This window comes from Drosophila grimshawi, unplaced genomic scaffold (genome assembly GCF_018153295.1).
Source record: "Drosophila grimshawi isolate 15287-2541.00 unplaced genomic scaffold, ASM1815329v1 contig_44, whole genome shotgun sequence".
Classification (NCBI taxonomy): domain Eukaryota; kingdom Metazoa; phylum Arthropoda; class Insecta; order Diptera; family Drosophilidae; genus Drosophila; species Drosophila grimshawi.
Window position 1 is genome coordinate 8,833,104 of NW_025063240.1, and position 16,233 is coordinate 8,849,336.

Genomic DNA, 16,233 nt, shown 5'->3' on the forward strand with positions numbered 1-16,233 from the left:
AATTTTGCCGCTACAATTACCAAAGTTCAGAGACGGAGTTCTGGGCATGGGTCCGAGTCTGAGTCTGAGTGGCGAGTCCTTCAAAGCATCATCAATCTCTTTTAGCGCATAAGCAAAATGGCGACCATTGACAGGACAATAACAGCAAAACACACACACACACACACACACACTCGCACTCACACTAAAACTTATCAATTACAATGGCCGCCATTTTGTTGAGCAGCACTTACACACACACACATACACACACACATAGAGGCAGGCAAACTAACACACACGACCTCGTATACACATAAATCTCATAAATGCATGTCATATTTAAAAGCCAAAGCGAAAAGCCCCACAAAAGCTGCGCCCTTGGCTTTGTCATAGATTCTTGTTATAAGTAGTTGTTCAGTTGCCGCTGCTGGCTTGTCTTGGACTTGGTTTGGGATTGGGTATTGGGCTTTAGTTGTGGTTTCTCATCTCATTTGTGGCTGTCGCTGCCGGACACAGCACACGTACACTCAGAAAATAAAATGGTTATAAATGCCTAAATTTACGAAATTGTTTAAAAAAGATATTCTATTTTCTTGTGAAATATATTTCTCATAACTCATAAATTCCTCCGCTTTAGAGATACACTTACCGTATGCCGATTTCAACACTGTTTTTTTGAGTGTACGTGGCTTTTGTCGTTGTTGTTGCTGAAGCGGCTGCTGCATTTGAGTTATGACTTAAGCTGACATTTCATTAGTGCGCATTAAGTGTTCTGCGAATGAGTTTAACTACTATGAGACTGCCAACATCCAACATCCGACACTGTGCACAATGGACCTGATGAGTAGTTGTAAGAGTAAAAGGGATTGGTTGGAGGGGGATGCACATATTGGGCTCTAGTTTTTAGCATAGCGCTGCCTTAATTAGTTGCCATCACAAGGCACCATTCACATAAGCAGATTTGAAGCACTTGAGCACTGGCACAGCGCTGGCACCGGCCCTGTGAATGACCCAATTTAATAGAATTTGCCCACACACTCGACCCGACTTGACTCCAGTCGATTCGACTGAACTCGATTCGATTCATTTCGTTCTGAATCGACTCTTCTGTTAATTAAACATTACTCAAACTGACCGCAGGCCTTAAAAGTTGTGCGAATGCAGTCAAAATAATTAATTGAGTGGCAAATACGGCCAATAAATAACAAATCGAAATAGTTAACTAGGCGACCATGGAGGGTGCGGGGGAATGGAGTGTACCGTTTTACAGTACAGTAAAGCTTGCAGCTCATTAAGTTTTAATTGCATTTTTCGCACAGCGACAACAGCGACTACAATCGAATGCTGATTGCCCTATGCTGAAAGTAGTTAAAAATCAAATACCGTAGCTAAAACACTTGTCCTTTACAGGGTATTCGATCTGGCAATGCTCACGGGTTGCACACGAATAAATGAATATAAAATTCAAATTTAAATTAAATGAGCTTGGGGCAATTCAGGTCGGAGCATGTCAGTTTGGGCTTGGCTCTCGCCTCTCTCAAGTGGGCAACCAACTCGAGTGGCCGCAGCGCCACTTGAGCGAGCCATGGAAATGAATGAAAACTGACCGCGGCCCGGCCATTTGACCGTCTGACCGTCAGACCGTCAGACCATTTGACTGACTGACTAACTGACGGAATGAATGAGTGAGCAACTGGACGGACCATTTGCATGCACACAAAACATTTGCAAAAATGGCAAATGCCACAACTAAGTAGAGCAGACCGATAGCCAGGGGCAATGGATACGAAGTGAGGTAGAATGGAGTGGAGTGGAGTGTGGGCTCAAGTCGACTGCAGGTCAATTAATTAAGGGTAAATTAAGTGCACCTCTAGAAAGAAAGGGAAGTCCAGCTGCTCCAGCTGCTGCTGCCCAACTGCTCGACTGCTTAGCGATTTGAGTGGCAAGATTATGAACTCGAGCCATGCCCAAAGTGTATGGCACAGATCCTTGACAACAGACCAGTCTGCCTGCCAGCCAGCCTGCCTGCCTGCCTGCCAGCCTGCCTGCCTGCCTACCTACACACGGAAACGGCTTAGTGCATTGGCCGGAAGTAGAAAAGCTTCAAAATGGTAAATGGTAAGCAGGCAACGACAATGGACAATTCACAGCGACAAGCTGCCGTATGGGCGGTCAGAATGCCGACCCACTTGATGCATTGCCTGGCCAAAGTCCTGACATGCTCCACGCAGATAAAACAGCCATATGCATTTGTATTTGTCAGTTTGGCATTCGACCGGCCCTTAGATTGCTGGCCAGTATAAATGAGCCGTCGAAACGACAGAGAAGCATGGCCCAGGAAACGCAACCAGCAACGAAGAACTGAAACTGAAATTGAGCTCGAAAAGTGAAATTAGACTGTGTTCATAGTTCGCTTTAAGATCAATTGAAGGGACAGAGACAGGACATGAGTCTTTGTGTGTAGTGAACAATGAAAGGGAATATTAAATTAGCAGAAAAATGATGTGCATATTAATGCAACTGAGCATCGTGATGGGGCGCGTGCGGAGGCTGCTGTTAAGCGAGTGCAATAATAAACATAATGATAACCAGCAGCAACGACCATAATCAGCAACAACAATAAAATAATAACAGCAGCAGCAACAACAACAACAACAACGTGGGTACATCTGAGATAACGACAACAATAATAAACTCAATAAGCAAATAAGTAGCAGGGCAGCCAAGCAGACAGCTTTGGAAGCAGGAGAGCTGGGCGAGGGGGGAGTGCAAAAAATCAGGTTTCTGGTGAGTTGCGGGAAGAAGGCTGTGTGTCATATTTGCATGCCTTCAAAAGAAGATTGCAACAACAATAACAGCAATTTATGATGGCGATATGGGAACTGCGGCCAGGCTTTGCAAAGAAACGGACAATTGACTTGCCTCGTGGCATTGTAGCTAGTAGTTGTTGTTGTTGTTATTGTTGCAGTTGCAGTTTCAGTTGTAGTTATAGTAGGTGTATTAAGAATCTTCAGAGCATACATGTATGCAGACGATGGCAGACAGAAAATGTTGGCAGCGATAAATTAAAGCGCACTAACTAACCAACGGCAAGATAATGGCAAATGAAGCCGTAGGAGTAGCAGCAGTTGCTGTGCGCATCTGACCAGGCACAGGTCGTTGCATGCTGCCACAACATGTTGCGCATTCAAATGAAGACCGCTTGTGGAACCCACACACACACACACACACACATAGTCGCCAGACATATGTGCCTCTACAGAGCCTCAGGAGCACGTCCATTCAAATTGCTCGAATCGAGAGTTGAGAACACTGGCTCCATGCTCATTGTTTGAATGCAGCCGCTGTTTCAGTTGTTGTTGCTGCTGTTGTTGCTGCTGTTGCTGTTGCTTCAGTTGCGCCTGCGCAGTAATTTATTTCATTTATATTTTGCCTCTGCTCTGCTTCTCCGTAGCTTAGCTCACACAGGCTGCGTTTTATTATCATTGCATAAGCACAAAAAAGGAAATTTTACTTACATTGTTGTTAAGCCCAAAGTCATTAACTTTGCAAGTTGCAACCTCGCCCGGTGTTCCTCCCATTTACCAGTGGAATGTTTGGACATATGCTTGTGGCTACTGTACGCGGCAAGCTGCAACAACTGCAACTGCAACAAGAACAAGAGCAAAAACTGATTGTCTGCTTTTCGCTTTGTCGAAGACCAGGTTTCGCTCTTGGAATTGGCATTGTAATTGAAATTGGTAACTCTGGCCAGCCACAATCTGAATGCACTGCCTACGCAAAAATGTTGCCAAATGACTGCGTGCCTGTCAAAAAATGTTCAAAGTCTTTCTTGTTGTACGCAGCACAGCTAACGAAGCTTGATAAGTGCAACAGTTGACACGGCTTTTGTTGTTGTTGTTCAGCGCGTCGAACTCTGTCTGATTGGCATGGCTTACGCAACACATATGTATGTGTGTGTGTAACCCCCTGCAGAGTTCAGAGCCACACCAAACGCATTTCAAACTGTCGCCTATTAATCAAAAGTCAATTTCAGTTCAAAGCACAAATTTCACTCGATTTTCAAGCGCGGAACAAGCAACCAAAAATTTGCATATCAGTTTCGAATCATTTCACAGTTCCTCGCTAACGATACTCAGATACGACCGTAACAAACAATGATAATAAGCACAAAAAATGAATATATATAGATATATACATATATATAGAGAGAGAGACTTATACATTAGTGGAAGAAAAAAGCGGCGTGGCAAGTGTCGGGCAACATGGCAGTTGACATTTAATGCCGTTAATATGCAGATGACAGAAAATTGAATCTCGTATCTCATTCGCATCTGCATCTGGAACTCAATCGTATCAGATCGGGTTACTGTGGCTAATTTTTTGTCACTTTGCGCAGCGTGGCGCTTATGCAAGAAGTTTCGATTTCCATATTTTGTATTTTCCATAGTTAACATGACAATGGGGGGGTGGATGGGGGTGCCACATTGGGTCATTTATTTATCATTTGCATACAAAATATGATCGCTGTAAACATTCATTAGCGAGACATTTAAATTAATTTTACAATTTTTATTACGATAGCCAACGTTGACGCCTCTGCTGCGAGTCAAACTGAATGCATTTGAAAATGCAGCTGCATTGGGCGAAAGTTGAATAAATTTCAAGGTTTTTTTTTTTTAAATCTATTTTAATAATATAAACTTTTCACTTTATATCGGATCGCAGCGTGATGCTGCCAAATACATATCACGCTAAATAAACGCAAGCCGAATAAAAATACATCATAATATGCAAAATTGTCAAAGTAATTCGGTGTCGGTAATTGCTGCAAGTGACATTGACAATGCAACAGCATCAACAACAGCACCGACAACAACACACAAAAACGCTCAGTGTGGTTGCAAAATAAACACTGCAATTGAATAAATTTATAAAATTCAGTTGCAACACATAAGAGCTATAACAGAAACAAAATGCAATGCGGTTAGCCGCAAAATGCAGCAAATTAAATTATTTATATGATTCAGCCAAAAAAATATATATATTTTGTTTTTGTTTTTTAAGCACCACTTTGACTTAAAATTAACTCTTTGATTCCATTGATTAACTTAGCTTCGTGTTTGCACATTATTTAACACACAACTAAAGTATTTTTATTATTCTCTTTTATTTACAGGTATGCAACTATAGATGACTTTAAATGTGAATTGGCAACTAGAAAGGAACTATTAGTAGAAGGATAAGTGTATATTATTCTCACTATTACAACACCTTAAGTGTTGGCCCTAAGCTGTTTCCAAATGTCTTTAATTTAAACAAGAAAAAATGTACAGTTTTGAATAGCTTCGACATGCTAAGAGCTAAAATTTACAACAGTTTATTTTCAACCTGAGATCGGCTTATTAAGGATTCCAAGGCATTTGTTTTTAGCAAGCTTATGCAAATATTTTTACATTTAATTAACAAAATTGTGTTTGTAGCCTGCGAGCCAATAAGCTAAAATAGGCAACACGGCAAACACATGTTCACCTCACGCCCAACACTATCCGAATAGTTGGCCATTTTTAAATTCAATTTGAAAAGCATCCAGGTACACATGTATGCCTAATACAATAGATAGAGTCGCACACACACACACACACACACACACACTGGCTTGTAAACACAACGTAAATAGTTTCAATAAAGGACAACAGCAAATGGGCTGGTGTCGGTGCTTAGGGGGGAGTAGTAACAACTGTTGTTACACGTGTTGCTGCCACAACACCATACTACCCCCTTCCCAACACACACACACACAGACACACACATAACACTCTTACACACATGCTGCATTTGGTATACGCCGTGCCCCACTATTGTTATTATTTATGTGAGCCAAACAGCAGCTTCCGTTTGTGCCACATGCGCCGCGTTGCGGCAACCGTGGAGCGGCAACAACAACGCGAAAAGGAAGCGGCAAGCATTTAAAAAATGCACGCAGCGAGGCCTTGACTGCAATATGTTGCCTAACAGAAGGCGCTACCATCTCTCTCTAACTGCTGCTGCCTGTAGCTGTTTTATAGATTTTGTGGCAGGTCAGCGGAACAGCGTAACAGAGGTGCAGCTGCAAGTGCTTACGTTTGTTAGAGTATGTGGGGTGAGGGAGGGGGGTCGTGTATCGTTGCCTTGTTTAACATTTTTCAACAATTTATTTAATCATGGGGTTTAGCTTCAAGTTGGAAAACATGCCAGCAGCTGCTTTTTCTCTGTGAGTGTGTTTTTTTAGCATGCTTTTTAGCAACGTTTAATGCAAAATACTCGTACTCTTTCTAGCTGCTCTCTCTCTCTCTCCCTCTCTCTCTCTCTCTCTCTCTCTCTCTCTCTCTCTCTCTTTCTCTATGCCACTTGGTCTCTTTCTAGTTGGCACACATTTCGCATGCCATTAAAAGTCAGCGGTTTGTTTGTTGTGTTTCTGTGTTTGTGTGTGTGTGTGTGTGTCTGTGTGTGTAGCTCAAGTTATGCTGAGTTTTTTTTGCTGCTGCTGCTGCTGCTGCTGTTACATTTTAATTGCTTTACATAATGCCAGTGTTTGCTTGTTGTTCTTGTCGTTGCTGTTGCAGCTGCAGCTGCAGCTGTAGTTTGGGCGCCGCAATGTTTTTTCATTATTTTTAATTGTTGCTGCTGCGCCTGTGCGTAGGCACTGAATAGTTAGTTGCATAAGCCGGTGTGGCTGCCACACACATATGCTTGTGCATCTGCATATCGGCAACGTACATCTGGTTGCCAAGCGCATTGCAATTATCCGATTTTAATTACGAAATTAACTTTGTATCCAGAGTAGAAATCAAAGCAACACAAACTTTTTAATTAAGTGCAAAAATTGTGTAACACTCAAAACTCAAAAAAAAAAAAACAAAAACGAAAGTCATGTGCTTAAAGAGGGTTGCAAGAACTGAAGTGCTTGAAAATGTCTTGAGAAATAAATAGAGAGAGAAAGGGAGAGCGAGAGAGAGCGAGGAAAGAGAGTCGATCAAAGCCCTGAAAATTGACGTAAGCGCTCATCGTCTTATACCCTCTGACATCATCATCATCATCATCATAATTCGCATGCCTCTTTGCACCCCAAAGAAGATGGAAACTTTTGTGCATGCGACGGCGCATAATTACCAGGAACAAACTTTGCAGCGGCAGCGGCCGCGGCAGCAACAGCAACAGCAACTAAACTTGAAAAATGTTGTGCGTACACAGCGAAAGTTGTGTTCGCTGCCTTCTTTTCTACTGCTTTCATTTTATGCTTGTGTATATTCAAACGCGTGCGCGCTCTTTAAGATGTTGCCGCCAAAGAAGCATTCGCAAAGAAAACGAAATATATGGAAACCACAAGAACATGGCAACTAACCCTCAAAACTTTCGCTATTTTTCAATTTTGTGTTAACTTTAAGGAAAAAGAAAATTCTCAAGTGCTCGAAACTTCGCATGACGGCCGGGGTTTTGTGCGTGTGTGTGTGTGTGTGGCAGGGTCAGTGTGCAACCCTCAGAAATGGCAAATAAAAATTAAGAGTGCCAGCCAAAGCAAAGCATCCCATTTACGACTCTCCAACGTGCACTAAAAGCACAAGTATCCAAAACGAAAAGCAAAAAAAAAAAAACAAAAAAATGAAAGAAATAGCTGAGAAATTTTTAAATTATATTAACACAAATTGAGGGCAAGTGGAGTGTGGCAAGCTGGCAATGTTTGCCCCGTAAAGTGCCCATTACTGCAACCAAATAATAAATAATCAAACTACCACAGAAGCGACAAAAGGCAAACACGAACAACAAGTCAAAAGCTGACCACGTCGACTTCAAGCGGTTTAACAATCAGTATTGAAAACAGTTCCCCTTTCAACTTTGGCCAATTAAAGTCGTTACCAACTGCTCCCCATTCAGACTCCTAGATTTGCTGTAATGCGAAACTTGTAATGTATACGCAGCGTTGTCGCGAACATCACAAAAATTTTCATTTGATAAAAAAAAAGTTGCTGTTGTTGTTGATGTTGCTGTTGTTGATGTTGTGTTTATGCTTGAGTATTATGTATATTTACTCATGTGGCTGCCTTTGTTGCTTATGCTGAATGCTTAACTGGCATATTCTTCTTTTTTTTTCTATTATAATTTGTTGTTGTCGCCAGCGTTTGCATGGCAACTTCAAATGGATTGCGTCGAAATATGAAATCCAATTAGGGCAGACTACCCAATATGTGTATACACACATATATTTAAAGGTGCATTTTCGAGCTGACTTAATCATTGATAAATCAATTGCAGATTTTTATGCAATTTAAAAAAGTACAGCATAGTTATTGGTGTAAACCGAACTCAACAAATAAAGTATACGCTTAAAGCAATTCTTTTGTCTTTTGAAAAGCAGACCACACGCTACTCACAACACACACACACACACACAAGCAAATGCCTTGGGCACACTCACACACAAACACAAAAGAACTAAATAGCTGTCAAAGCAAAGCGGGCATGGAATCTGGGGCTGGGTTGGGTTGGGTCAGGTCATATTGTCTGTCGGCTTGTTGCACTTGGCCTAAGGCTCATTAATAGAGCGATTATTTTTTTCTTCTCCATTTTGCACACACACACACACACACACAAAATGTCACACTTGACTTGTTGGCGTATCTCTCTAGCTCAGCGTGTGTGTGTGTGAGAATGCCCCCAGTTTCTTATGGGGCGTGCGCTTGTTGACACTCATTGAGACAAAAGTGCTTAACTGGTGCACTTTTACCCAACAAAAACAAAAACAAGCCAACTGCATTTCTGCTGGTAGCAAAAGAAGATGAAAACTACGACTACTATTTTATACGCCTTACTTTTCACACTCGTTCGCGAGCCTATTGGATGGATGTGTGTGTGCCTGTGTGTGTGTGGCATGGTGGCAAACTTGAGTTGCTTTATTTTCTGCTTTTGTGCGCTTAATTTGCTTGTCAGGCGCAGTAAGTTTGTAGGCTTTGTGCCATTGCAGACAATGGAGCGCACTGGAGCTGCAGCTGGAGGTTTGCCACTGCCTCTTGCGGCACTTGCGTCGTTTGTGGCTGTGGCGTTAGGCAATCGTGTTGCATAGCGCGAGGCGCTAGCAAAATGTCAAGCACCTCAACACATTGCAACGGCAACAATAACAACAGCAACGGCCACAAAAGGTTAAGCACAATCAACACACACTCGCAAACACACACACACAACACACACTCGCAAACACACACGGATTACACACAGCTCACAATTATGATTGCTGATTTTGCTTTGCTGGCCGTTTGGCTGCCACTTGACACTTTGAAAATTTAATGAGCCGCTGGCAACTGTCAGTTAAATGAACATACATCCGTATATAAATACATCCGTACAGATGTACATACACACAAAAGTATCTGTCACAACTGGCCTTCATATTATTTTCGAGGGGGGGGTGGTCTGCTTGCAACTTTTCTGCTGCATTTCCTGTGTTGCCTACTTTTGTGCTCGCAATTGCCACAGTCGCTTAATTTATGTAATTTGCCGCGAATTGAGTGGCAGTTGGCGTTGCGGAGCGACCTAGTTGCAAGTTGCGAGCTGCTGGCTGTCTTTTGAAACTTGCACTTTTCCACTTGCCGCCACACGAAATGTACTCCAAATGTGTCAAATATAGCGTCAAAATTAGATTTCAGATTCATTTTGCAACCGCACCGAAAACTTTTCACTGTCTAACAAGTTACAATTCCAGTCAGGCCAAATAAATCTTCAACAATGCAACACTTTCAAAATTCTCACTTGACATTTATTATGCTACTCGAGGCAATGAAGAGATGGGCAAAAACACGCTCAGAAGGCAATTAGCCAGATGGTGTCGCTTCGCTTTAAGCCTTAAGGTATGCAAGTCTCTATCGCAACTCATCGTTGTACTTACACATTACTTCTGGGCAATGCGATAAAGTAAAAACCACAAGCTTGTTGCAGACACCCGTTGGAAGATTGGGTAGACGACGCCTCTCGTCTAATAGGATTACAGACAGGCAGGGGTTGCGCCATTGCCACTAAGTAGGCCATCCGGAGGGAGCAACCAGACAAAAATAGAAAAAAGAAAAAAAAATGATGAACTCAAATCGTTGCAAGCGACTGGCCTGCGGTTTTGATGCCACCGTCTGGTGAACTTTGCATGCCACAAAATCAATTAACCGGCGTCGCGTCTCCCAGCTTGACAAGCAAAAAGAAAGAAAATGTGACAAAGCTGTCAAAGTTTGTTTGCGAACCACAAAAATGCTCGAACCGAGCTGGTAACTAAAGAGTTCTGAAGAGCCAGATATTCATAAACTGGGTCAGTGTTTAATTTTTATTAACTGCAGCACAAAATAAGCATTCAATCGCAACTGAGCCAAATCAGGATTGGGAGACGAGCTGAGCGTGGAACTTGGACTTGGTGTTTAGAGACTTAGCCTTAGCTTAAGGCCGGCATCAAGTTATCAACATGTAAACAGGCTTGAATCAAAGTTTGATTGTAGCCAGCAGCAAAAAGGGACTAACACGCTTTAGTCCCCGCCTAGCAGTTACAAACTAACTGGCATACAAAAACCGCAACTAAAGCAAACAAAACAAGAACAAAAACAGCAATAGCAAAAAAGAGAAAAGAAAAAAAAAGAAAAAAAGAAACCAACTTTTACCTAAAATATGCGCATCGCGTGCCTTTGGCTTTTTACCTTTATATGTTGTGTTTAGTCTTAACGTACTTACAGTAGGTGTATGCGCATGTGTGTGTTGCTGTGTGTGTAAATCCCAGACACACACACACACTAACGAACACACACACACATACGCGCCAAGAGACGAAACACGAAACGTGACTAAGCTGACAATTGTGTCGAAGTAAATCCAAGTTTTGTGGCCATACACTCGGACTAAATAAATCTCCGAGCCTGAAGGGAGTGAGCCAAGTTTGACAAACAACAGCCGCATTAGTAGTGAGCAAAAGGGTGGCGGCAGGATGGTAAGCAACAAGGAAAGGGCCAACTAAAGGTGCGAGCTGTGGGTGGCAGTTACATGACAAGCGACATAAACAGTTATAGTTGTAGTTGGGGCCACTCTTTGCATATAAAGGAGGTGCCCGCAAAAACATTGCCAAAATTTAATAAACCATAGTGAATAAACAAATACACGCCCACTGGTCTATATATATACATATATATATATTTATATCTATACATACGATCATTACATATATCTATATAACTAGAGCAGTACAAGAATCATGAACTGAATTCAAGTCGCCTCGGAATCGAGCCTATAGCAAAAGGTTGACAACGTTCTGTGTACTATTTATAGTTATGTCAAGAACAGGCGGTCAAACACAGGTCTCACGCCCACTGAAATATGCACACACACAGATACACACACACACACACACACACATACACGTATCGATGCAAATGTTGGTGCAAATATAAACAGAGGCAAACGTTTACACGCATATAGATGGCCCGCATTATAGTTGATGGCAGCGATGTAGCGTAGAAGGGTGTCCCTGCCCCCAACTAGGTGCAGTCAACTGATGCCACATAAGGAAATACACACACACACATACACACAGCTAGACACTAAATTTAGCATAGATGCACACGCAGCTAAACAATTGTCAGTTTTCGGGCGCCTTTGTTTGTCTGCCTATGAGCTAATGTCTATGTGTGTGTCTCTGCGTGAGTGTGTGTGTGTGTGTGTGTGTGTGTGTATGAGTGTGTGTGGTTAAGTGTGTGTGTTTGAATGTCTGCGACAGCTGCTTATCACCGAAATGGCAGCAACAGCAAAAACAGCAGCGGGCACAAACAAAATAAAAACAATGCCCACATTGTGTATACGCAATATTGCGCATACAATGTGTTTAGAAGGTTGCATGCAGCATAAATCGTTGCAATTACCAGCCAAAATCATATTGAGTAACATAAATTAATATATTTGTATAAATAAGTACTTTCATGAGAAATGCCAGCACGATTCTGACTGTCGACATTCATAAACTCGACACCCGTTTGCTGGCAACTGCTTTCAATTAATTCGTAGTCAACTCCGTGTAAATAAAGTAAATAAGTGTGCAAAGGAATTGTTGGCAGGTACAACGACAACAACAACAACAAGTACAGCAGCAACGACCAGGAACGATAACAACACCTCCAACAGGCAGGCAGGCAGGCGGGCAGGCAGTTGCCATCAGTTGGCCAACTGAAAACTGTAGTTCAAATGAAGGAGAAGCGGAGCAGACACAATTTCATTAAGACGGCAGGAGGAGGATGACTGAAGATTGCTGGAGAGCAATTCATGCTTAACTGACATTTCAGTTGTCATACCAAAAGTGTTTTACATTTCTCTCCTCGTCAAGACCAGTGCTGAAGATGAGGGAAACGAGCAGACGTTAAAGGCGGACATGAAAATGTTGATGACGTTGTTATTGTTATTGTTGTTGTTACTGTTACTGTTGTTGTTGTTGTTGTTACTGTTACTGTTGTTGTTTTTGTTGTTGTTGGCACCTTAGCAATGGCGTCTGGCATTGGACGCCCAACCTCTTTTGCATTGTTCATTCCTGGCATGCCACAAGCAGCTGGTGTCGTTTTTCGGCATCACCTGCAACCATACACCACCTTCCACCTGCCACCTGCCACATCCTGAGGCATGCCTTTAATTCAATTAACGTAACACATATATTTTTTGGCGTGAAGATGCCTTAAATTCAGCTACACAACTTTAAACCCATTAAGAAGTGTAGATGTGCTTAGTTAAAAGTTGTAAGCGATGTCAACTAGAAGATTGCTGTCTCTGTCTCTGTCTGTGTGTGTGTCTGTGTGTGTGTTTAGCAACTTTAAATACTTTTGCCATTTGCTTTGTTACTGCTCATTTCCATTTGTTGTCGAGTGCATTATAAAAGCATTAAACTGCCAGCCAAAAAGGCCATCAGCACTCTGGGGGGAAATACAGAGGGAATCAAACGCTGTGCATCTCCCAAAAAAATACCCTACAGAGCATATTTGCATTGTCACGCACACAAACACACACATTTACACTCGCATTTGCAGTGTGTGTGTGTGTGTGTGTGTGTGTGAGTGTGTTGGTTGTCGCTTTGCCATGCTCCGCCTGACGAAATGCCATTACACATTTTGCATACCCAGAAAGCACCAGGAACAACAACAACAACAACAATAATACCAATGACAACGACAACGACAACGACGACAACAATTCGCATTCAAAATGACAACGACAATGGCAGCAACAACAATAACAACAACAACACAGCAAGCAACAACAACAACAACACAAACAAACAAACAAACAACGCCCACACACAAAAATAAACGCTGGAGGTTGTAGAAATGAAGATAAGCTGCTTATCAGCGCCATTGCCTGGCCTGGTCTGGTCTGTCTGCAGATGTTGTTGTTATTGTTGTTTTTCTTGTAACTGCTGTTGTTGTTCTTGTTGTTGTTGTTGCTGTTGTTGCGTGCGCTTTAAGTGAGCGCTTGGCATTCACATTGACTGCTCCTGGGCTGCTCTTACGTTTGTCTGCTGCGGATGCGGATGCGGATACGAATGCGAATGCCAACTGCCAAAGTGAACGGCGACCATTGCAGCGACTTTTGTTTGTATGCCAGAGTTTGGCATTGTCCCTTTTTGTTTTGTGTATGTGTGTGGGTTTCTCTGTATTTTGCTAATCCCTTTTGCGAACTGGAGTGGATGAGACGAGAGGTCGCCACAATTGACATTTTTGCCGCTCGTTGTTTAATATTAAACTAATGCGCATGTAACAGCCACAATCCTTGTGCCCTGCTCCCCTCCTCGAAATAATGTCATCGTCTGTGCTGGGAGCAACTGCTACCAAATCGAGTGCAGCTTAACTTTTACGCTTGATGGCAAAATAATTTGTCTAAAAATGCATTGCTAATGTTTTTGAACTTAACTTTTGGTTGCTTATGCTGATGATGCAGCAGATGCATGAAAGTGCCTGCTTTTAGCTGGCATTAGTTGAGCTACCTGCTCAACTTTCAGTCTGTGGCACTGTTGGCCAATTTCAATTTGCTGGCCCATCAGCGGTAAGCGCCTTAAGTCTCAAATCTAATTACACACACAAGCCAAAAACAAAAGGCCACAATTATTTTTAGACAGAGCTGCCCGCTTTTAATCACAGCTGACCGACAGAGCGCGACGCTCTCTCTCTCGCTCTCTCTCTCTACCATGATTTGGTAATTTTGGAATTTTGTGCTGAAAAATGTGGGCAAGTTTGCTACTGTGTTTAACCGCGTGAAATAATCTTTGCCTGGCAGCAGTCAGCCAGCATCCTGCCGCAGCCTCTCTAGAGTTGGGCGCGTTTCATTATGATGATAATGCGCAGGCCCTGTGGCCATCCAGGCCACATCCCAAGCTGGTGTCACATTTTCCGCAGCTTAAATCCGCTGGCCACTTGCCCGCTCTCTGCAATCCTCATTCAACTGCACAGCAGCAGCCCAAACCAAACCAAAACCAACCAAATTGTCTAAGCCTAGCGCAATGCGATTTAGCTGCGTTGGGTGCTGGTTAATTTGGTGCTGGCTGGCTGTCTCTGTTGTTTGGTCCTGGCAACCAACAAACTAGGCAACAGCATTCACACACTCACTGTCAACAGTCATCGCTGTTTCTGCTTGAGTTGGAGAACTCAACTCAACTCAACTCTCGTGGCGTGGGAAGTCAACAACAGCATCAGCAGCAGCAGCAGGAGCAGGATATAATTTTCGCGCTATGTAAATCTCAACACATTTCGAATTTTGTCCCATTGGCCGACGGCACTTCTGCGTTTTTATGATTTTGGTTGTTTTTGCTTTTGGCATTTGAGTTTGTCGAGCATCCTGTTTAGCAGCAAACCAAATAACACTCCCAACCCCAATACGGCTACTTATGCTGTCGCGTCTTTTAAGCCTATAAATGAGCTTAAAATTTTCTATGCGAATGAATGCGAATGCTTTTGAAATTTATTATTATACTGAACATGGCCAGGAAGGCATTTGCCGAGTGTTGGCATTGAGCACACACACACACACACTTGAATACCTTAATATATATGTATAAATTATATATATGTATATATCTGTTTGTATATACTTAAAAAAGGCGTTTGGCACTGTCGTCGTCGTCGTCGTCAACGGCATTCAAATTTTCTTATTTTATTTTTTTTTTGGCGAAGCAAATTGAATTTTATTTCGATTTCTTTTCGTGCTGCTGCTTGGAGAGACAGTTTGCTTTTGATTTTCAAATTGCCTTTTGCTTGGCAATTCTCTGAATTTTATCTATATACACACATTATAATATGTCTATGTATGTGTGTGTGTGTATCTGTGTACATTCGTATTTGTATTTTGGGCGCGGTGTTTGTCTAGCACCGCCCAGCCAACAAATTGAATTTACCAAAATACTGCTAAATAATTTCATTTTTATTTTGCGCCTGATTTTCGAACTGGGTTTCAATGCGCACTGATTGAATGCCAGCGGGCTGGCTAGTCGGTTATATCTACAAATCCAGCGATTCACCCACAATTTCAATTTTGTAGTTGTTTAAAAATTCACAGCATACTTTTAGTGTCAAATGTGCAATGTGAAAACGAATAAAAAAAAGAAGGTAAATTGCTGAAAATACTTTCAGGAAATACTTTTGCATTTTATTGCGTTGAAAATGAATATTTTATGTTTGAGCCAGCTAGTCAAAAGACAAACAAATCAAAATGCTTTCAACTGCCTGCGAGTTACAGTTTATGATCAACTCAGTAACTCAACCACCCACTCACTGATCCACACTTTCTCTGTCACTCTTTGCAGGCTTTCTCCTGGAGGGAGTCACGCCAACAGCTCCACCGGATGTTCCGCCACGTAATCCGACAATGAGTCGCATGAATAATGCTCGTTTAATTGCCGGCGCTGTTGCTAACAATCCCAATGATCTGGGCGTTGACTTTGAGCCATCGTGTTTGGTGCGGACGCCATCGGGCAACGTTTACATTCCTAGTGGAAATCTAAGTGAGTATTTTAGATGCATATACCCTCCCCGCACCACCCCCCCCTTCGAATATGCCATATACAAATGGGACATATTCCCCTCCCCTATTGCCGGGCAGTCGTATGCAAATCGCATGAACCCTGCGAAAGCCACTTGACTCACTTAAATGTTTGGTTCGCCCGCAACGTGCACAGAAAATTCCATTTGCCATATTGCTATAAAAATGCAAACTATGAAAACT

The 16,233-nt window shown here is 42.3% G+C and overlaps 1 protein-coding gene and 1 long non-coding RNA gene across 5 annotated transcripts in view; both read left to right on the plus strand.

The window, feature by feature from the left end:
* The window catches only part of LOC6558521 (teneurin-m), a 141,649-nt gene that overhangs the window by 74,845 nt on the left and 50,571 nt on the right, over positions 1 to 16,233 (plus strand). For all 4 annotated transcript variants that reach the window (XM_032743415.1, XM_001984792.2, XM_032743416.1 and 1 more), the window contains exon 2: positions 15,815 to 16,012. In XM_032743415.1, the coding sequence (XP_032599306.1) occupies positions 15,815 to 16,012 (198 nt within the window). The remainder of the gene's footprint in view (positions 1 to 15,814; positions 16,013 to 16,233) is intronic.
* LOC116806529 lies at positions 6,906 to 8,001 on the plus strand. Its single transcript, XR_004365673.1, has 2 exons — positions 6,906 to 7,017; positions 7,096 to 8,001. It is a non-coding gene; the product is annotated as an uncharacterized LOC116806529 (long non-coding RNA).